At 34.4% G+C, this 23,915-nt stretch overlaps 1 protein-coding gene across 3 annotated transcripts in view; it reads right to left on the bottom strand.

The window, feature by feature from the left end:
• Nucleotides 1-3,636: 3,636 nt before the first annotated feature.
• Nucleotides 3,637-23,915, bottom strand: part of LOC106616979 (dipeptidyl peptidase 4) — a 53,652-nt gene continuing 33,373 nt past the window's right edge. For 2 of the 3 annotated variants that reach the window (XM_070106817.1, XM_014233926.3), the window contains exons 3-14: nucleotides 18,426-18,885; nucleotides 18,066-18,339; nucleotides 15,034-15,301; nucleotides 14,668-14,962; nucleotides 14,476-14,608; nucleotides 13,529-13,717; nucleotides 13,324-13,448; nucleotides 12,871-13,257; nucleotides 12,619-12,804; nucleotides 12,401-12,558; nucleotides 11,068-11,273; nucleotides 3,637-11,002 (exon numbers count right to left, since the gene is read on the bottom strand). In XM_070106817.1, coding sequence (XP_069962918.1) covers nucleotides 10,859-11,002; nucleotides 11,068-11,273; nucleotides 12,401-12,558; nucleotides 12,619-12,804; nucleotides 12,871-13,257; nucleotides 13,324-13,448; nucleotides 13,529-13,717; nucleotides 14,476-14,608; nucleotides 14,668-14,962; nucleotides 15,034-15,301; nucleotides 18,066-18,339; nucleotides 18,426-18,631 — 2,571 coding nt within the window. In that variant the 5' untranslated portion in view covers nucleotides 18,632-18,885 and the 3' untranslated portion in view covers nucleotides 3,637-10,858. The remainder of the gene's footprint in view (nucleotides 11,003-11,067; nucleotides 11,274-12,400; nucleotides 12,559-12,618; nucleotides 12,805-12,870; nucleotides 13,258-13,323; nucleotides 13,449-13,528; nucleotides 13,718-14,475; nucleotides 14,609-14,667; nucleotides 14,963-15,033; nucleotides 15,302-18,065; nucleotides 18,340-18,425; nucleotides 18,886-23,915) is intronic. The other variant, XR_011395447.1, reaches the window with a different exon arrangement.

Genomic DNA, 23,915 nt, shown 5'->3' with positions numbered 1-23,915 from the left:
TTTTGTTGTTTAATATTAATATTTTTATAATAATTCATTAGTATTATTTTTTTTTTTTTTGGATTCCCACCTTAAAACTTAATCAATGTTATTTGCATGTACACATGTAAGTATGGCTGCATGCAGGATAGCGAATTACATACAACAATTATACGTTTATTACATAATATTACAATATATATTTACGTTTACGAATACACCGTTACCCAAATTGGCTGACAATAATATTTGTTTATCTGTATATATAATACTAACTAGCAAGGCATTGTTTGATTGATTGATTGATATACATACATACATTTATAATTACTTTTTTATAAATATTTTAATTAATTGTACATACATATTTAGCTTCTATAATAACGATTTTACACAAATAATTTTATTTCCGATATACATTTGTATGATTTGTTGTATTAACACATGTATAATTTATGGAAATTTGTTTATACTAATAATGAAATTTTAGTAGCACAACTCGAAAAAGTGTTTTGATTACAGTTGATATTTCAAAATCTAACTCAAACTGTTATAAATTTAGTTTTTTTGAAATTATTTTTTATAATATAATTTAAAAAAAGAATTGTTGAAAATTTTTTTTATGAATTTATTATTAATTTAACTCAAATTATGAAGAATTAAATTTTTTGGCAATTATTTCTTTTTGAATTAATTTTAAAAAAATTTCGAAACGAGTTTTTTATGATTTTATTATTATTTATTTTAATATTTTGGAGTTTTTAAAAATTAATATTGCTTGCCAATCCATTTATTTTAAAATATTTTTTATTATTTTGCTTTTAAAATTTGTTTTGGAAATTATTTGAAATAGTTAATTTAAAAAATTTGTTTCTAAAATTATTTAAAATAAGAACTTTTTATAGCCACTTTTTTTTTTGATTTTATAATCGATTTAGGAAAAAAAATTTAATTACTTTTAATTTTATTTAAAGTTTTGTTGAACATTTTTTTTCAAATCTTTTTTTTAATTATTATTGTTTGCGTATGTGTTTTAAAATATTTTTGAGAAGTAAAGTACTTTTTTTTAAATTTATTTTTTAATTATTTGTAATAATTTTTTTTTATGTTATATAATATTTTTCGCAGCCTGCAAATAGTCCGTTCACTGCAAAAAAATTATTAAATTTGTATATCTTTTAACTGCAAAATGCTTTTTAATAATTTTAATGAAATTGCGATGACTTTTTAGGTCTTTTTATATAATTACCTAATTTTTTTTAATTATGTAGCAAATTTATGTTTTTTTAAAAGCATGCAAATGTAAATTTAAAAAAAAAATATTATTTTTTATTAATTACAAATAATTTTTTTTTTTTTTTTTTTTGATTTTACACCTACACACTTAATTTTGTGTTACACAATTTTTATTTTGTCATTACTATGTATTTTGTGTCTTATAATTTTTGAACCCTAAGCTCTAATTGCGATTTTCACAACCATTTGACTAGTATAATTATAATTACGCTACACGATAACGGTGTCATTATGATGTCATTAGAATATTTCAAAATCACAATATACATCTTTTCCTACACACCTATTAATTGAAAAGTTTTCTTTAAGGAAAACCAAAAAAACATATATAATATTTTTTACCCAATCACATGATTTTGAAACAATTTTTTTTTTTTGATAAACTTATTACAACGTTTGAATATATCGAATATTCAGTAAAACAAGTTTTAAGTTCCCAAAATTATAGAATTTTGGATTTTTTTTAACTTATTTTTTTATGATTCAATTGAAAATTTTATTCAAAACGTTTCGTATTCCAATATTTTTTACTAATCGTCTTTTGTAAAATCAAGCTTTAAGGAAAATTTCGAATAAATTTCCCAGATTAAGGATGATTTTACTGATCGTCTTTTGTAAAATCAAACTTTCGAATTTCAAATAAATATATTCAGGTTTAGGATGTCTCAGTTAGTTTAAGGTTATTATTTATTTAATGTACGCTCAAATACTGTATTTTAAGTTGTTATTTAAAATTATTTTATGTTTATATAATTGAGGTTAGGAAAACATGATTTTAAATTGCAAAAGTTGTGTGTCTGTAACTAAATGATGGTCTGAACAAAGTCTCTTTTAATGAAAGCTCTCATAAAAAATTAAGCAAGCGAGCGACCGACCACTTGGACAATATTCTTACAAATGAATCACCAGATAGTTCGACAAAGAGTTTTAAGCGTATTACAAATTTGTTAAGGCAGTTAACATTAATCCCAGCCACTTCGCTAGGTTCGCCGAAGGTATGTTTACCGATATATTTCAATCTCAGTCTAGCAAATGCCGGGCAATAGAGGTGAAAGTGATGAGATGTTTCCTCCTCGCCTTCCTCCATACATATTTGGCGAAAAGCGTCCGACAAAATATAATATTTAACCGCATCACGTGTGAAGCGTTTAGACGTTGTCCAGTCACACAAATACTGTTTGTTGACCAGCGCAATGAGAGCGCACAGGAGGGCTAAAAGCCGAGCACATACCTGGTGGTCTTCTATTAAGGTTTCTTGGCTGCCCGCAAAGTACCAGCAGATATGCTTCCACAGTTCCTCCAACAAGGCGAGCATTTACTCTGATTTTATTGAGGAAACACCTAGTATATAGTATATAGAGTATTTAGGCTCATTATTTATCACGTCAATCTAAGTACTTCGTTTTAATATTTGTATGGGTGTCAAACCATAACGGAATCGCCGTAAACTATAAATTAATAAGCATCCAACAAAGGAAAGCATCCAATTTCATCACACCGGAAATGAGTTGGAAGACCGCTGACCTCTTGTAGCTTATGTTAGCAATGATATAGGAAGGAAATTTGGATAGACACCAATGGGCAACTTTGTTCGCAGAAAGCCATGGTATTACAAGTATATTATATAAATATCACGACACTTTCTCCGTTCTAATATTTGCTAGACTGAGCTTAAAACATATTAAACATCATAGCTTCGCCGAACTAGGCGAATTGGCTGATGTCGATATTAAGGGGTTATATTACATTTTGAATTTCAAAAAATCCAGAAAATTTCTCCGAAACGGTTAGACCGGTCGACTTGAAATTTTCACACAACCTTCTTATATATACCATTCATTTTTGACAGGCAGTAATGGAAAGAACAATATACAAAAAATAAAATTGTTTGATAATAATTTTGATTTTTTAAACCATTCTGAAATGTAAATATGTAATACACTAAATAGTATCTCAGTTTATGAGATAGCAGTCTGAGATTTTGCACACGTTTTTTTTTCACCAAGAAGTTGCTCATTTGTCGGAACCGCCGATACAACTATAACATATAAGTAGCAGCCTTACAAACTGAACGATCCAAATCAAGTTCTTATATAAAGAATTGTTTAGTTGACGAGGTTTCTTCAAGTAATTTGGCAGAGATAATTATCCGCCATCACTACAATCTGCGAAGAAATTGTTTCGGTCGGACTACTATAGCATATTGCCATACAACTGGCTGATCAAACTGAAGCACCTATGAAGGGTATTATAGCTTCGAAAAATCTCTCTCACCGCCAGACACTTTTTTTCCGACGTCCTCCTAGAGATCGGCTACGGTATCAAGGAAATAAAAACTTTTTTTAAACGAATAACCAATAATTAAGTACATTGAATTCTGTAATTGTATATTTTGCTTATATAATTTATAAATAAACTGTCTTTTCAAAAAAGAAAAAAATTCGCAAAAGTCGCATTTTTTTACATCAAATGGGTATAACTCGTTAACCACCTCAACAGATTTGTGTTTGCTTACAGTGCTTCGTCGATACATGAGCATCTTTTGATCCATACTTGGAGTTTTTCTGTCAGCATAACGGACTTAACCTAACCTAACTTGGTGCGTACTCAATATAAACTACAATACAATGCTCTGTGTCGATACATAAGAAATATCGATATACTTGAATTTATCTAGTGCGAACATCAACCATGTCTTTAGCTTATTGAATTCTTAAATTTCAAGTTTTTAAAATCAGTTCACTTTGCCAGTACTTATAAATCATAATTGGGTTTAAACAAAATACTGTGTTGTTTGAAAAATTTTAATTAATTAAAAATACCTTAAGAACACTAATTCTTTAGTGGCAATTAATTTAGGTTTTATATAGCAATTTAATTTAGGAAGACTTTGAAAGTAATTTTCAGACAAATACTCAAATTAGCTGTTCATATAGTAATATACCAAACATATATGTATGTATATACAAAGGTACATGAATACAATTTTTGGAAACTTCAACTATGATAGTACGCTAAATTCACATGCAAATTATTTGTAAATTAAATTTAATTTACACACTCATAAATATATATGTACACCTAAATTCCGAAATATGCACAGCTAATATATTATATATACTTGTAGAAATATTTATAATTATAAATCGTTCAATTCATTATTGTTAAACACTTAATATGAACGTTTGAATTAAGCATAAATGATCTTAGGTACATATTCGTGTGCGTAGACACATAACCGTTATTGGTTTGTGAATACTCAGTAAGTTTTCTTATTACGTTTATATTTATTGGTTCTGCGGCATTTAACTTAAACAAATCTAATAATACTTATCTATATGAAGCTCCCAAGCATGCAATGCTGCATCTGATTCCGGTTTACAGTGATACTTCGATGTTTTCAATCTACTCCGACCGCTTTTTTTCTCAAAATTTTAACCATATATTTTTATCTGTTTTTTGTACAAATTTTCTCCGATAATTTCTTTTATCACCTCAGAAATTTATATCAATTTTAGTTTACAGTTAATGGTGACATTTATTTAACCTTTACAGTTCTTTTCGGTTCTGGAGCCTTTACTTCATTTTTTAAACAAGAAATAACTATACATGCCTTACTAAAATAAAATAATATATTATAATATACAATTGTAGAAGAAGATGAGTGCTTATACAAAAACTGCTACTGCCGGGGAACTAATAAATGAGAGTTTTGTTTCGAACTATGTGAGACTTTTTTAAACTATGCTGTCTCACAATTATTTTTTAGTCCTATTTCGAAGTAGGTTATTGAAGAGATAAGTATTACTCAATGTTTTTCCAATGATCGTGCAGTAAAAAATTAAAAAAAAAAACAACGAATTTATGTTTTAATTCAAGAGGGGGTTGTTGGGGGACAAAAGAGCGACTTGTAATTCTTAAATAGAAATGGAGAATATTCTTTATATCAATGATCATCTTAAGAGTTCCAGAATAACCAATATTTCAGCAAGCAATACTAAGCTAGATATGCTTTGAATATAACTTGGAAGCTCTTAACTTAAGTTAAAGAGATGATCCACTTACCTAGAATGTTGATAAAATCAGTTGATGTCTATTACCTAATGGAACAGCTAAAAAGATCTTCCCCAGATTTGAAATTAAGGATACTGCTCAATTTATGTACGGATACAATTCTCATCTCCTACTTCAAGAGTCTAGTTCAAGTCTATTCATTATTATTAGACCCATTGTTCTCCCGAGTGGTAACCAAATCCAGCAACTCAGTGGATTTAATAAAAACCTGACTTTTGTCCACCCCAGCTGCCCAATGTCTCTTAAGTTGCAGTATTGAGAGCCGTAAAATATATCCCGTCTCATTCAGCTGAAGGCTGGGCATTTGCAAAGATAATGTTCCAGCGCCTAATCAACTTTGCGATTGTTAATGTTCCAAGACCTGAGGTGTTCCTCTAGGGTATATTGCTTCAAACAAGGACTTGGAGGAGCTGAATAGTCTAGGGCAGCTAAGAGGAATTGCGTTCCTACCTGCCCACGAGCGGGCCACCTGCCTGTTTGCCTGTTCGTTTCCGTCTATTCCTATATGACTGAGTACCCAGATGATATTAACCGAGTTACCTACTGAGAGTCTAGTTATTGTCTGCTTGCATATCTTAACGCAGTCAGACTTAATATTGGCGCGACGGATAACCTTAATTGCCATTTGGTTGTCTGCTAAAAGGTTTTTCTTCCCCATAACTTCGGCCTTAAAGGGTCAATTGTAGTAATTTAGTTTGAAGCCACCCTCTGCGTATGTATTACTCCAGAAGAAGCTCGCTCCTATTTTACTCTTTGAATCATCGGTGAATTTGTTGATTTCGTAGTTGGAACTGTCGATCACAGAACTATTGGTCCCTTTTTTCTTTACTGGGGAATGAAAATGTTGTATTTATTTCCTCATGGAATTTCGTCCCTGTAGTCGAGTCTGGCTACAATGGCCCAAAGTCATGAGTCAACTGACGGCAAGCATTGCCTCATACTTCCACCAGAGCCTTTGTTAACATTTAGTTGGTGTCAATAAAAATTCTATGGATATTAAATATCGACTGAAAAAACAGCTATCATACGTAGCACCAAACCTGGAAGGATTTACGAGTCTAAAGCAACCAATTATGTCAAAATCATAGCTAAACTACCCGAAATGCTCGCAAAAGGAAAACAAAACGCAACAAAAAGCGGCTCAAAGTAATGTCGCTCGATGAAAAGTCCATATATATGAGATAAGGGTGATAAAAATATTTGAAAAATAAAAAAGGTTTTCATTAGGTTAACACCAACACAAAAAATGACACATCCTGTTTATAAAAAAAAAATACATAATAATTATTTTAAATGAAATTTCATAAGAAAACTCGTCTCGTTCGTACTTTGATTATAATATCGATGCATATTTGAATTTGACGTTGAGAACTATTTCTAGCACGTAATATCATAATACTAGGCCTCAAAAAATGTTTCCCCAAAATCTTTTGAACAGAACCTTTAATTTGGAAGCATATACATACGTATCTATATACTTATAAAATTAATTATACACTATATTCTAAGTATATTCTATGTATTGTATATACATATATGTACTTGTATATTTAAAACTCTCCACAGCACGTCTTTATATAATTTACTATACGACTATATAATACGGCGATTTACTTAAGTATGCATTAATGCTTTTGTATTAATATTAATATTTAACAATGCTTTAATTATACTTAATGTGAGAGTATTTTTTATATTTGTAATTAATGCAATAATCTTTTTTTACACAGAATGATATGTTAATGCAATTTGGAACAATCGATGTGCATATGTATGAGTGGATAGTACTTATCGCGCTGTGTTTTGTTTGTTTTTTTGTTTTTTGAAGTAATTAGAATGAATAAATTTGTGTTTTCCCAATATTTACAAAGAATTCCGATAGTCATATAAGTATGTATATGACGGTCGAGAACCGAACGCATCATTCATTTCGTAAACTCTTCGGTTACTTGCTGATAATTTAGGCTTAGGTATTCGTATAGTATTTGAACCTTCGATAAAAAAAAAATTAAAATTTATTAAATGATTATTCAAGAATGATAGAAACGAAATTACGCCGTCTTTCAGACTATAGAATGAGAAAAGGCAGCATAGAAAAACTGTCAAATGGCCTTTAAGTTGTAAACAAAAACGTAACCACTTCTTTAGCCTTTGACGTTACGATTGCAGTTTTGTTTTCTCATGAACCGAGGTGTGGGTCACTTACGACAACGTCAAGCAAAAACGGTTGTAGTCGACGCGGTTAGCCGACGAAAACAGCGACCGAGTTAAGATTGACAGTGTGACATCTACTATAAGCTGCTCCCCTGCAATCAAACTCTTCATTCGGAATTGTACTGTCAACAATGGGAAAGAGCCAACCGTCCAGAAGCGGTGACATTTGGCCAATAGCAAAGGAATTGTGTTCCATCGGGACAACTCTAGGCTACACATCAATAGTGACTCGCCAAAAGCTCCGTTAGCTTGGTTGGAACGTTCGTATCCATTTTATAGTTCGAACTTGACACTAAGTTATAAGGTCGGGTGTGTTCCAATGGGAAAAATAAATACAATCCTCAATTTAATACAAACATTTCAACTTCAGTTGCCTCGGCATGGTACATTTTACTGTTGATTTTTTTTTTTTATTCTTATTATATACTATATATATTTATATACTTCAGAATTTTGCGATCTGGCGATTTACAGATTTATCGTAAAGTTTAAAATTGTTGATGTAATACATACTCGAAACGTTTTGCCATACGAGCGCTATTTGTGTTGTTTACAGTAACTTAAAATATTCATCTCAGCCAAAAAAGGGTATTAAATCGCGAACGTTTTACCTCGATTATTTTTTAAACTTTCGACAGGGGTTAACTCAGCAACAGTGCATCGATGAACTTAATTAAATTTTTGGCGATGAAATTCCATTAAGGACGCAATCGACGTCGTAGATCAGTCCAAGACGAATTTCGTGAAGGTCGTCCAAAATCAGTTGTTGTACGGGAAGCTATTGATGCCAAGCGGAAACTGATATTGCAAGATCGGCATGTGACCTATCATGAGATTGAGACAATTATAGGCATTAGTGGGACCAGCGCAATGTTGCTTATTGCAACATATTGCATGAACATTTGAGTCTAAAAAAAATTTGTTCACTTTGGATCCCACACAAATTATCAATTGGTCAAGAGAAAGGTTAAAAAAATACGATAGCGGTGCTTCGAAACACGTCTACGAAATCCTGACACGTGATGAATAGTGAATTTACGCGCATGAGCCTGAAAGTTAACAGCACTCGATTCCGCTATTTTTTTGTCAGGAAAACCAACCGCCGAAGAGGAAACCCTCTTCACCACGGCAATGCGACCTCACACACATCGACTGAAACAACTTCATTTTTGAGCACTCAAAGCATCGATTTGATAAGCCATCCACCGTATAATCTTTGACTTGGCACCGAGTGACTTCTTTTTAGTACGTACGTAACGCAAAAAATAAACTTAAAAGTCAGCGTGTTTATACACTGAATACGCGGTTTAGGCGTTCCGAACGGATGTTTGGGAGATACCCTCAATCAGAGAAGCAAAAGTGCTTCGACAATTGGTTCGCAAATGCCTGCAAAAGTGTATAGATCTTAATGGAGAATATTTTGAAAAACAATAAAGCTATTTTCAATAATTAATAATTTTTTTTGTTCTCTAGTCGCTTATTTTGTACACAACCATAACATACAGTTGTCAGAAAAATAGTCGAATTGGTGCAACATAGCTGTTGCTTGGAATGCCTTTTGTTGGTTTAGCCAGTATGCCTTAGGCTCTCGTTTACACCTGAACCGAACATTTGACAAAATAACAAAATAAGACACCAACGTGTTGCTACATTCAGAGATCTATAAAGCCTTCCACCCATCGCAGAGGGCGTATAAATTTTAAATTATCAGCATATACAAGTTTTCTACATTTGCACACTAATTTAAGGCTTTATAATCCGTTTGTACGATGGTAGAGTGTAAGTAAAAAAAAAATTAATATTTTCAATAAAAATATCAATTAGAGTTTAGTCAATGCACGTTGAAAAAAAATAATTTACACATTGAATCTCTGGTAGCGCTGTTGGGTGACAAACCGGTGGCTTGCGTACACAAGAGTTTCGGTTAGAATTGTCAGTTCGGCCTCATAGAAACTTTATTAGAAGTATCTGTTAACGCTGTTAGGTAACTAGCCGGTAACGGCTTGCAGTGCGTAATTCGTGCATTTATGGTTTTTCATGGTGTTCCAAATTATTTCTGTGTTCAGTGTTTTGATTTTTTGCGTAATTAAAATTATAACTATGTATATTTTTCTTTAAAAAAATATTAAATATATGTATTTATAATTTTTAATAATTTTGTGTGTTTGTGCCGCTTTTACTCTGATTTGCTTATACATACATTAAGTTCGTTCTAATTATGCGTTGTCTCGTTGCTGTATTTGTGCATAATTATTAAGACATTTGCATGGGTATTTACCCATACGTTGATTATATTTACATTAACGTTTGTGATTTAATATGCGAGTGGCAAAAGAACACTCGCTAAAATAACAAAATTGGTGTAATTTAATTTCAGCTAGAATTAATCAATTTAAATATTCATAACGAAAAACTCCCAAAATATCAACCACAAACAAAATAGAATATATTTTTGATAGCTACGATGTTGCCAAGCTTTTTACATAACTGTAGCGAACGCGTTTCAGAGTTGTGTGTTCTTTTGTCAATGACCTTCAAAACAAAATCATTATTTATAGACATATGTATTTGTGTTAATTATATTAAGTTATTTTTAGATACTCGCGCTATTTATAATACGTATATTACTTATACGTATTTATGGTTTTTTTTTTAAATTGCATTTACCTAACTAACTGAAATACAATAGTTTTGACTTGAAATTTTTCTTTTTGCTTTGGCTACTAAGCAAGTGAGCAACCAAATTTTCAAAAAAAATTTCACCATAATTTATTTACAAATACTTCGGCTGGCAACAGTAACTTACATACATACATACTAAATGTTGACTTTTACGCTTTAATACGCTTACGTAAAGTGCAACTAGTTGGAAGATAAATGCCGCATGAATCGCAAATTTTATTTTAATATCCTTTGTTGTTGTTGTTTTTTGTAATTGTTTGTCTTTTTTATATGCCTATAATATTGTACAATATTTCAGTATTAAAACTGTTTCTTTTTTGTTTGCTTTATTTTCCTATACTTACGCTTGTATATGTGTGTAATATATTTTGTTATGCATGTATGTTTGATGTCTACTTCTTGTTGCCTTGCTGCTTTGCTTAGTTATTCTAGACCATTTTACATTTCACTTTGTATCTCTTTCTTAATGCACTTGTGCTTAATTGTAATACTTGCCTAAAATTTTCTTTTTAATTACTAAATCGCGCTTAGTTACTAGTTTTAATATCTTTTGCTTGTGTTGCAGTTTGCAAGCTGCACGATACGGTCCCTCTCTCTCCCTCTCTCTCGTTCTCTACTCAGCTGGAACTATTTTCTGATCCAGATCGGGTTTCGTATCGTCCGGATCTAAACTTAAGCAGTCGGCAAAGTAGTGCTCCATTGAGAGATAGACATGTTCCAGCACCCCAGACAGTTCGTGACCTTCGTCCGCGTATGTCTTGAAAATAATATAAAAAGCATTTTAACGATTTGACCTTTACATTATTGTTGTATTGCACTCACCTGATATCTGTACAAGATGTTGGCGTCCGTTAGCGATTTGGCCAACTGTATGCCATGTATATAGGGTGCAGTTGAATCGGCTAAGCCGTGTATTAGGAAGAATGAGTGTGATTTGATGAGACGCGCACGCTGCGTTGCATCGGCTTCGACATAGCCTTTGTAGTTCTCCGCAGGCAGACCTAATATGCGTTCTGTGAAAGCGGAATCTGTAGGTAAAATGATTTGATGAGAAAATTGCAATTAATTCAAGGTTGAAGTTAGCTTTGGATACCGTTATGGTTTAAAATAATATTTATGCTCAAATAAAAGACTTCCTGCCACCTATAGACCTCTTCGCTGAAAACTGCCATGGAAACAATGAAACTCCATCTGGTATCGCAAAGCACTAAAACTAGTATATTCGTGGCTCGTTATCTTAACAGACTAACCTAACCGAACCTAAAAGACATCATCTAAATTTTATTTCGGTTATCTGATCGTAAGAACTATCATGGGCTTATGACACATATGAATTGGTCCAAACGTTATGTGTACCTTTTTTCCTGTTTTGAATAGTTACTGAATGGTAGACACAGAGTCCTAAAATTGAATTCAAATAAGTATTAAGCAAATTATATTTAAACAAAACCATACCAGCCTGAATATCAGTCGAATGGGAAAATTTTTTTGTAGGATCCGCCATATTACATTTCCAGAGATATGCACTTTCTAACTGCTCCTTAACAGAACTCACCGTTAGAAGATTTCTAAAACAAGGACTGGCAGCTTTAAAAATTATAGCCGAAAAATATAATTTATAATATATCACGAATGGTTCGATGCACAAAGGAGATGTTGTTGGGGAAAGCTCTCTAACGTCTTTGGGTTCTAGGCTTACTCACCAAGCTCTAAAAACTTAGGGACTGCTTGTTCACACTCTTAATGGTGACAAGCTATTTCTTATTATTAGGTAAGGGTTTCAATGCCCTAACGCAATCTATTCATGGAAGACTGGTTCTAAAATAAACATTCAGCAAGTTGCTAATGTATAAATTTTTGTAATGGGCCCCTCTCTGTACCATACTTTCTTAACCGTAGCACTTTTGTGAGAAGTCCAATCCTCTGGCAATTCTTGAGCCATTTATAAAATTTCGTGAACGTATTGATATTTATATTGAGCGCGAGACATATCATCGATGCGTGGATTTCTTTCGTTTCTAATATTATGGTATCGAATAAATATATACTTGAGGGTTAGCCATTCTAACTTATATTGACGAAAATAGTTTTTCATTGTATGGTTTTTTATAATTAGCTATTAGATCGGGAACAAATTACGCAAAGCATTACTTACTATAGTAGAGCCAGTCGGCGATTGGCGATATGGCTATGCCACATTTATACACATCCTGTTGTGTACCGAGCACCATTGAAGTTACGTAACCCCCATAGCCCCAACCCCAAATACCCACACGCGTTTCATCTAAAAAACTAATTGTATCTAAAAGATATCTGCAATAAAAATAATAAATTAAGTGTTTCAAATTTCCAATAAATCGAGTGCAGGCAAACCTTAAAACAGAAATCTGATCCTGTACTTCGACGCCGCCTAAGTGTCGGTACAGTTGCTTTTTACTTTGGCCCTTCGCGCCACGAACATCTAAGCGTATATAAATGACATCGTTACGCGATGACATATAGGTACCCCAGTCTATTTGAAATTTCTCCGAAACAGACTCGGAACCTGGGCGGCCATTGCTGTCGGAAAAAAGAAAAATAGCAAGTTAAGATTGATATTTTTTCTTAAAAACTCTACGCACTTACACTTCGACCACCACAGGAAAGGCGGCATCCCTAAGCTCTTCACGCCAACTAGGCGGTAGAAGTAATTGCACTTGTGCCCGACTCCCATGTGGCAATGGTATTTCGAATGAACGCTGTGTCGGTAGCGCCAACTTTTGCAGGCGCTCCGTAAAGAACGGACGGGTGTCGTAAAGTATTTTCACCAAACTATGCGATTTCTGCATATGCACACCAGACACCGGCAGGCCGGGTCCCTGACATTCTAATATGTAAAATTCAATACCATATTGAGTTGCTATGGAAGACACTGGTGTCATGAAGGCATCGAAATGAGAACAATTCACATAGTAGTAGCGACTGCTCCAAAGCGCTTCGCCCAAATCGCAGGTAATGCACTGAGGTTCAGTTCTGAAAAATATTTGCAAAAAAAAAAATCTTACAACGCCGCATTTTACAATTACAAAGAGAACTCACTTTCTACTCTCATCGTTGACGGGATCTTTCACCATGTACAAATGACGCTGGCCGGGCTTTTTGTCTTGTGTACCCAGATAATACACGAAATGATTGACAGTGTCCCAGCAAAGAATTTTTAGTACCTGTTAAAAAAAACCATAAATAAATTTTATTATTAAAAGGATAATATTATATTTTGAAATTACTTGTCATAAGTTCTTACCTCATAGCGTCCATGTGATATAACGGCAATACGTTGTTGTGTCATTGTGACATGTTTGATGTGTGTAAAATGCTCATTACCGAATTCTTGTATACTTGCCAATATTAGAAAACTATTGCCGTCCGGCGCGAAAACAGGATGCGGAAGTATATCGAGCCACTCATCTTCGGGAGCACGCTCAGAGTGTATCTGTGGAGCAGAAAACCAGCGATAATTGCTTGATAAACTTTGTTTCCGACTTGACAGTCTGTAGTCGAACATAAATACGAGTGTGTTACGAGAGCCTCGACCACTAGTCTACAGAAGTTTTTCACAGTATAACTTGTGACTACTTGAAACTTTTTTCCTGTGTACGGTCCATAGAAAAACAGTAGATAAATTACCAAAATCTAGATTTAATTTGAATTTAGTAGCAATACTATCCAATATCGCAATATCTAAGAAATCCGTCTGAAAAACTCAATCAGTAATCCAGAAATGTTCAGGGAAAGCTCTACGACTTCCCACGCTTTCTCACAAATCACCGCTGTCGTTTTTTTTTTAATAGTCGAAACCCGTTTTAGAGCAAGCCTCGAGGATTTATAGCGTATGGACAGCAGAAGAGACTCTGTCCAGTGGGCCGTTCTTATCATAATCTTCAAATAATTTATGGTATAAATTACACAGTTACCAGTTTTTAAAAATTCTTGAAAATAACCCTGCTTTTCGTCTCTCTAACGATTGAATAATTTATGCCACTTAGCAGACTTCACTAAAACTTTTTATACTGATGAGCTCCATCAAAAGCTCAAGGTGGTTCAGAGAGGACATAATATAATGAGGGGTTTTTAGTCCTGATAGCTTCACAATGAGCCTAGGTGCCCTGTCAGACATCCTCTCTACCTACCTACCTACTTGACAGATTTCCTTATTACGCTTCGGAAAGAATCTGAAGTTTCATTAATTACCTCGACACAAGTCCAATTTGTATCCGCAAGACAAGTGGCGATTATACTATAATTTTGAGAGCGTGTGATGTAGACAACAGAAACTTGATGATTTAGTTCTGAGATCCAGCCGGCCGATGTTATATAGAATTCCCTGTAAAATGGCAGTTGGTAAATATAAATAATTTTATGAAAAATCACTTCTATACTCACTGGTCATCTAAGCTAGGAGGCGGTTTCAATATAAAATATTGTATGTCGGTCAAATTACTAGCATCTACCACCCAAAGTGTGACCTCGGGATTCGGGGAGCCGGGTATAGGATAGCGCACATTTTTGGTTTCAGGAAATGAAGTTTCCGGTGACATACTGCTACCAGCGATAATACTGCCTGACGCCAACCATGGGTATGTCATCATATTCACTTTGCTGTCATTGAAGGAGGCATACATGAAGTGTGTACCGTCTTGTGAAGCCCATATCGCTTCGGGTTTTTCGAAAATTTCCTCTATAATTTAAAAACATATTTAAGATCAGAATTTTACAGGTGTCTAGTATTTACGTATGTACTGTACTCACCCTGATAGAGCCAATCTGGTACGCCATTGTAAATATAATTTTCATACCCTGTATTTGTGATTCGGATATCCTCCTCGTCAGTGGGTGATTGTCGTAAATAAATATCGTTGTCGGCAACGATGACCAACGAGGTAGTGTTGCCTAGCCAAGCGGCATATTGTAGACGCGTACGCTGCACTTTCGGTGAATCCTTTAGTTTCACAGGCATATGGTGATCGTTTTCAACGTCGTAGATTGTATAAAATGCGGTAAATGATTTTCGAAAAATCTGAAAAAAAACAACAATTTCATTAAGAATGACTTATCTTAGAATAAAATGCCCCAACGAGGATTGTATAGCAGAATTTAAAAAATGTTCAATGTCGAAAATTTGTAACAACTCTTCCACTTGAAAAAATGGATGGGTAGGGTGTCCCAACAAGAGCTTATGTATATTATTCTCATCTCAAGTGTAGCCTACTTCGATTCGATGGTATTAGCAGGAACTCTACATTTCAAACACTCGTTTAAGGGAAGCTTCCATTATTCATTATTCAAGGTTGACTAAAAAGTGGATTTGTGCTTATGGAAAGTGTTAAAATAATCTATATATATCTATAGCTATGCTAAAGAGGCGCACTTTCAGTAGTAATATAAACTAATTTAAAGCTCCGAGAGAAATAGCAAAATTTTTCAAAGTCAGAACATAAAAAAATGTATTAAAAAATATAAATAAATATATTTTGTTGTGCCGTTTTTAGATAGGTAGGTAGAGTGGCTGTCTGATGATGCACCTAGCCCTTTAGGAAGCCCATTGTCACTCTATTGTTTCCTCTCTGAACCACCCCATTCTTCTGATGAAGTTCATGAGTACAAAAAGTTTTATCTGTGCAACCTCCGAAATATCGGCAAGAAATCCTCGACTGATAGTTGCGATTCTTTTCTTATACAAAACTTTGCAATCGAAAAGAAGATGTTTTATAGTCTCCTGTTCCTCTACCCGCTGAAAGTTCAACAATATTCATTATATGGTGTTCCTAATCTGTTAGAACTCCGCTAGAGTTCATATGTCCTTTCTTTTTAATTTCTAGTCGGCATTTCATTCATGCCACGTTTGCCTTCTTGTTGAGCAAGTTAGCTTCAAGTAGTCAGAGGCATTTCAATTCGATCTTTTCCAGAGTCTAATTGTATGGTGATGCTTCTTCTGGGTAGTTCATCTGCTTCAAAGTTACCAGAAATATTACTATGTCCTAGAACCCATTGCAGGTTTATTGTAAAATAGTATGCTAGATCCACTAAAAGATCAAGGCATTCTTTAACTAACCTTGACGAAACCTTAAGAGACTTTAATTTCAAAGCCGTTTAGCTATCAGTAAATAGTAATATCTAGTTGTGAGCACACTTCACATCAGAACAACCGGTTTTTATTAATTGCTCTGATCTCCGCTTTGAACACACTGCAGTGGTTTTGTAGACAGAAAACGATTTTGGTGCCTACAGGTTGGTTGAAAAGCTGGTTGGTCTCCCCAAGAAATAGCGCTACTAGCTCCACATTTGTTTTTTCTCTCGTTGGTACATCTGTCGTTAGAGCACATGCAAAGTTACAAGTCATTCTGTCAATTAATTGTTTGTTTACAACCCATGTGAGGTTGACGTGTCACATTATTTTGTTTATATAGAAAAAATTTTATATCGCGCAGTGATTAATCTCTTTGTTTTGAAAGGTTTAAAAGCAAAAGAAATTTATGAGCAATTGTTAGAAGTGTATAAGGAGTCCTCACCTTCAAAACGCACTATTGAATTTTGGGCTGGTGAATTTAGACGTGATCGTACTAGGCTTGAAGACGATCCATGAAAAGGACGACCAAAAACCACAACCACACCACAAATCATTGAGCAAGTTCATAATATTGTTAGTGAAGATCTAAATTTGACTAAGCCTGAAATTGGTAATGCCATAGGCATCTCAGACGAATGAGTACTTCACATTTTACATGGAGAATTACATATGAAAAAGCTGTTTGGAAAGTTAGTGCTGCGCACGTTAACAATTCAAAAAAAACTGGATCGAAAACATATTTCTCAGCATAATTTCGAACGTTTTAAGTTGAATAAAACCGATTTCTTTCGTCGTTTTATAGCTGTGGATGAGACTTGGATCTACCACCATGATCCTAACTTGAAACAAGAACGTTTACAGTGGACTGAAGCCGCTCCAAAGCAGGTGTTCAGCTCCAAAGCAGGTGAAGTCACAACGATCAGCAAAAAAAAATTGGGGCATCCGTTAATTGGGATGCAAAAGGAATTTTGTTAATGATTATCTGATAAGAAAGGTAAAACAATCAACTTTGAATAATATTGCAGCCTTTTGGATCAGCTGGATGAAAAAACTCGTGAGAAAAGACCTGGTTTGCAGGTGTTTTACCAATGAAAAAATTCATCGAATTAAAGTACGAATAGTTTGAGCATCCTCCGTATTCATCAGATTTGGCTCCCAGCGGCTACTACTTCTTCATAAACCGGAAACAATTCTTTCGTGGAAAGCGTTTTTCGTCAAATGAAGAAGCTATTACAGCCATAGACGGGTATTTTGCAGTGCTTCCGAAAAGTCATTATAAGGATGGCATAAAATTCTTGGAGGATCATTAGAATAAGTGTATTGAAGTTAAGGGAGATTATATTGAATTAAGAAATATATTGCGTACCAAAAGCCGTTTCGAGCACAGAAACTTTTCAACCAACCTGTGATTTTGCTGAAAAGACATCAACTCGATTATCTAGTTTTGGCCCAATTCTTATCCCTGCCACTTCCCACTATTCTCTTGAATGGAAGGCAATAATGGGGACCAACAGTCGGGTCTAAGTAGCCGGAACGGCCCCGGATTTTTATCCGGCCAAGGACTGTCAACTCGGCATCGTTCCGCGAAACTACTTCGGGAATGTTTTCTGCCGCTAAAACAACAACAACCGAATTTAAGTTCAATTCTATAGGGTTATGAAAATCCGTGGTATTTTCAGATATGTATTTCAATAATTATTTATCTAATAATTACCTTTTTAACATTATGTCTAAATAGAACATATCGCAGATCGTGTGAGCACTGATAGCCGCGTACATTTAACTGCCGCAGCGTGTGATTCGTAACGAGCGTGCTAACCGAATTGCTGGTCGTATCCAATATGGCCAGTCCGCCATCATCTGACTGGAAGACATACTTACGCGTCGTAACCCAAGCGGGTTGTAGACGTGTGGGCGTCAAATCGCCTTGCAGGTACTCGTCGAGTATCATGCGACGACCCGACCAATACAGCAATTCATCAACATAGCTACAAGGTGAAAAAGATTCAATATAAATTAATACATAGATAGGTATACCCGTATGCTGTGGTGAATTGTTGAAAGTGTCACTTACCCTAATAGATAAATTGCGGTTATAATTCCGGCTATTACAAAACTAATAACTAGCAGTGAAAATATGATACTACGCCAATTATGACCTTCGTCCAAATCTAAATCGTCATTCTTCTGTTTGGGATCTTGTACTTGCAGTGTTTCATCAGGTGGCAGTCGCCATGAACCGCCGCCACCACCACGATCCGATGTGACATTAGCATGCATTGCAATTTATCTCTAAGATTGGCAGGAAGCTTTCAATTCAACAGCAGTAAAATACTTGTAATTGCATTGCCAGCGGAAGTTGTAATTTCGAAGACAACGTTGTGGAAGGAAGCACCAAAGTTGAGAAGCACTTTTTACTTAGTTGATTTTTGAAAGTGATTATCTTCAATTTGTTTATCCAGCACATCATTTATATGTACATTTCTTAGTAGTTTTTGTGGACGTTGAGAGATGAGAAGGAAAGTGGAAGTTACCTAGAAAAATAAGAAAATTTACTCATAAATAATTTTAGTATTTCATATTCATAAATACAATATAATATAAATTAATTTCATTTCATTAAAGAACTTATGGCAATATTTTCAGACATCGCTAACCGACACTAGTTGCCCCAACAGAATTCCCAATATAACGTTCCCACTGCGTTGGGCTTACGTAACCGGAAAGGATCTGAATTTCGTGTCTAAATTTCAAAAGATCCGGTGTAGTAATTTTGAACTTTAGTGCACTGATTTTGAAAACGTGAGTTAAGGGGAAAACGCTTTAAAGTTTTGAACACTAAAAAAACCTTAATTTTGGCTGCACCGAACTGCTTCATACGTATATTTTTATGGTATAAAACGGTATCTATTTATACCCTTTATTCTGATTTTGATCGGGCAGCTTGAAGATATCTTGTAAAACAATAAAGTTTTCAATACAAGGACTTGAGTTCGATTGAACAGTGGCAGCTATATGCTTTAGTAGTTGGATCAATTCATTCGGTGTTTGTAGCAATGCCTTGGATAATAATCTACACTAAAATTTGTGAAGTTACCTTGACAAGTTTCTATATAAGGACTTAAGTTGGACCGGCCAGTTTGTATGGCAGCTATATGCTAAAGTTACCCGATATCTATATTAAAACATAATTATTAAGTTGAAACAAGTAAAGAAGGGCTAAGTTCGGATGTAACCGAACATTTTATACTCTCGCAAAGTCAAATGGTATACTCGTTTGAGATTTTCTATCAACTATGGGCACTTGGGTCCACATATTTAGTACTTAGGGGCTTGAACAGTTTTAGCTCGATTTATACAATTTTTGGTCACAAGGTGGCATACTTTAAACGTATTATTCACGCAAAGTTTTACCCCGATATAATCATAGTTGCTTGATATGCATAGTGGAAAGTGAAAGAATCAGATGGAATTGAAAATGGTGTTACATTGGAAATAGGCGTGGTTGTAGCCCATTTTTGCACTATAACATAGAAATATGAAAAGAACGTTACGCACCGAGTTTGGTTGAAACTGTCTAATTTTGAACACGGTTCCTATAAAGACATCTTATATCATCCCAAAGATAAAATTTAATGTCTCTGGCGTGTTTAGTGCTTGATTTATCGCGCTTTTAGTAGTTTTTAACAGTACCGTTATATGGGGAGTGGGCGGAGTTGCCACCCGATTTCATCTATTTTCACACCGTCAATAGAGGTTCTAAAAACATTTGCTTTCAGTGAATTTTGTTATTATAGCATTAGCGGTTTAGGAGATATGCACATTAAATCTATTAGGGGCGGAACCAGGCCCACTTAAAAAAAATTGTACCTGCTAATGAGATCCTGTGTACCAAATAACAGTCTTGTATCTTATTGCAGAGCTTAGTTATGGCATGTTATTTGTTTTTGATTAATGGCGTTTTTTGGGCGTGACAGTGGTCCGATTACGCCCATCTGCAATACCAACCCTCTCACGGTACCAAGAAACATGTCTACCAAGTTTCATAAAGATATCTCAATTTTTACTCAAGTTAGAGCTTGCAAGGACGGACGGACGGACAGACAGTCACCCGGATTTCAACTCGTCTCTTCATCCTGATCATTTATATATATATATAACCCTATATCTAACTCTATTAGTTTTAGGTGATACAAACAACCGTTAGGTGAACAAAACTATTATACTCTGTAGCAACAGGTTGCGAGAGTATAAAAATATGGTTTACAGCATGAAACGAACAATACTTAAACATGTGCATGGAAGTCTTCGGGTCTGGAGAGAATGTCATAATAATACTAAAATTCATGACAATTGCTTTGCTCTGCTCATGCTCCGCCCAACGTTACCGTTATGTCGAGCTTTACAATCCAACATTTCATGAGGGTCCTTTTTTGGTTTCACACGGGTATGTTCAAATGGCAAATGGTAGTTTATAGTCCTTAGTGATAAAGGGCTATGACTGACCAGTTTGAAGCCAACTGTGGGCGTGTTATGGATTTTCATAAAACGAAATCGAGGTTACCAATCGCCCGAATTGCTCTTCAAACAGTATGTGCTACAAAATTTAAAAATATTTTTATTCGTTAGTAATATTTCTGTTTATGCATTAGTAAAGACATACGCCCTACAAAATATGCATTTTTTCTGCGACCATCGCAGTTTAGTGGCTAAAGCTGCAAATTACAACTATGAATAAGGATGTTACAAATCCTGTTAGAGCCAACATCAAAAATTTTATTTTTATAGAACCCATTCCTTAGAATACAATACTAATTAGGAGATCAATAGAAGGTATGATATTCGAAATGACCCTCAAAGGCTTGTAAAAAAAAAGGGAAATTAAAGAAAGGATTACTTATGGATATATAAAACCTTTTAAGTTTTTTATGGTATGAACATGGTATATTAAGTTTGCCACGAAGTTTGTAACACCAATAAAGAAGTGTCGTAAACTGCTTAAGCTACACCTTGCGACAAGAAAACTTCCGGAAATTGTAAATATAACGAAAAATGTTTAATCTTCATCAATATTTATTTTGTCGCTTTCAAAATATGCTCCTTCTGAAGCAATACACATATGCCACCACTTTTTCCAACCATCGAAACATGCCGTATAGGCGCTGTCCGGGATCGCCTTCAGTTCCTTTTACGGCCTCAATTGAAACGAGTTCCACGGAGTGGTAACTTGAGTTTTGGAAACAAAAAATAGTCACTTGGAGAAAAATCCGGTGAATACGGTGGTTGATCGATTGTATTGAACGAGTTTTTGGTCTTAAAATCCTTCACAACTACAACTCGGTGTGGTCTTTTTGCAAAAAAATTCAACTTGGAACAAGCCGAGCATTAGCGCGTATCATGCTCAAATTATCGGTCAAAATCAAAAGAGCTGCTACACGGCCGATGTGCTATCTCTCTTACACTCGCATGACGATTTTCGAGCACGGTTTCCTTCACTTTTTTGATGTTATTGTGAATTTTTATAATTATAGTTAAGGACAGTGCTACCAACTTAACAAAAAAGGTGCTGAAAAATATTCCGCGCGGGCAGTTTAAATAACAATTTCCGGAAACTTTCTGGTCACAATGTATATGTATGTATACATATTATATAATAATCATCGTGACGAGCTCGATTGATTTAGCCATATCCATCTGACTGTATATACGCTAACTAGTCCCTTACCTTCTGTGATATCGCTTCGATACATACCTAGGAGTACTGGGCATCCCAACGCAGAAGAATATCTTGCTTCGGGGCTTCGTGAGCCTATTTACCTAACCTAACTTAACCTACATTATATTAAATATACTTAAAACTTGATCGACATAAAATCGAGCTTGGATCTCTCGGCAAAGGAATGTCATATGGATATAATATTGCTTTGAACTGAGAGTAAACTGAAAAGTCAACGAAAATGTCATTATTTGTATAAGTAGTTATTTGATGGTATTTTTATATCGTCATTTTTTGCAATGGTTCAGTGGGTCTAAATATATAAAGACTACCGTTTTAAGCAAATACGTCTTTGAAGCTTTTCTTACCGTCAACATAACAGCAGCCTACGTCTTGATAGAAATATGCATATGTATACAGGATGCAACCACTTATGTAAGTAAATAGTCTCTCATACCACTAACAACGTAGCTACATACAAACAAGTATATAATACATAACAATCTGCAGACAAGGAATCGATGTTCCCAATTCTCAGCGCTGGCCCGACAAACATACACCACAAAGCAAAACTCGTCCTTGACCAAAACAAAAGAACTCACAATGCCGTTCAATGGCTATTCATTAGAGATTTTAATCATAATTACATAATTTCTAGCCTAATAAACATTTAAGCGTATGTTACTGCTTTGCCATGATCAGGGTCGTCTGAGAGTTCACTTCATCACTTCATGACGCTACGCAAAGCCGCAGAGCGCTGAGGCGGCAATCACTACGAATACTACTAAATATGTAGTGCAGCAAACAAGCGATAAGGGCGACCTTACACAACTTGCGGCATATTAGCGCATGCCACTCATCCTCGGATTTCATTCCACTCCATACCGATGTTATGTAATGTAAGCATACCTTGAAAATATTTTTTTCTACGGTCTCACAATGGAAAAAGGTGGCAACAAATAATTTCTAATTTTTCATATAAAAATCTTAAAGTCATTGATGTGGAAATCACCAAGTCATTATGGCGTCCCACTTATGTAGGTGCAGACGAAAGAGTAAAGCAAACGATGAGGATAAATGACTGCAATCGTCATATTCGCTGGCTAAATAAATGCAAAGGTCAGCATATTTGATTGATGATGATTTGATTTTGTACTTCTCACTAATGTAGGTATGGTATGAACTTAAGAGCGCACTCAGATTCATTTATAATCATATGCAAATGTTTTTAGGGATTACGAACGCAAACTCATACCAATTCTGAGCAAAAGAAATATTAAAAGAAAGTTAATTAATTATTAATATTTTTTATGTTTACAGCTTTGCTATGCTTTTGGAATTAAAATTACTATGTCACAGCTCCAAAACCTGAAATACATTAGATAAACTATATTCTGTATGTTTTGGAGATACAAATGGAAACTTTTGATCGTAAATCTGTCAGATATGGCCACTTTCTTTATATTTCGACAAGTCACACCAAGAGCCATATTAAATTGTATATATCGGATATCCTATAAAAGATATATATATATTATATATAAATTATCAGCTTAACGAGCTGAGCCGTCCATTCTATGTCCGTCTGTCCGTCTTATTTGAAAGTTAATGTCCAAGGGATTGGACAGCGTTGTACAGATGACTAGCTACTTTGCATTCCCGCTTCCAGAACCAAGCAAGCTTGATGAGATTTCAGCTCGAAAAATATGTATATGATTAACGATAATTTTAACATGCCTTAAGTCTTTTTATAACTGAGCGACAAAAAAATACTCTGTGAAATATTTACTGAATCTTATTATATCATTTATTATAAATGACATATATGTATAAATACCAGGGTTATTC

This window comes from Bactrocera oleae, chromosome 3 (assembly GCF_042242935.1).
Source record: "Bactrocera oleae isolate idBacOlea1 chromosome 3, idBacOlea1, whole genome shotgun sequence".
In the NCBI taxonomy this organism is placed as follows: Eukaryota; Metazoa; Arthropoda; class Insecta; order Diptera; family Tephritidae; genus Bactrocera; species Bactrocera oleae.
Note: the sequence above shows the minus strand (reverse complement) of the source record. Positions and strands in the feature narration are given on the sequence as shown.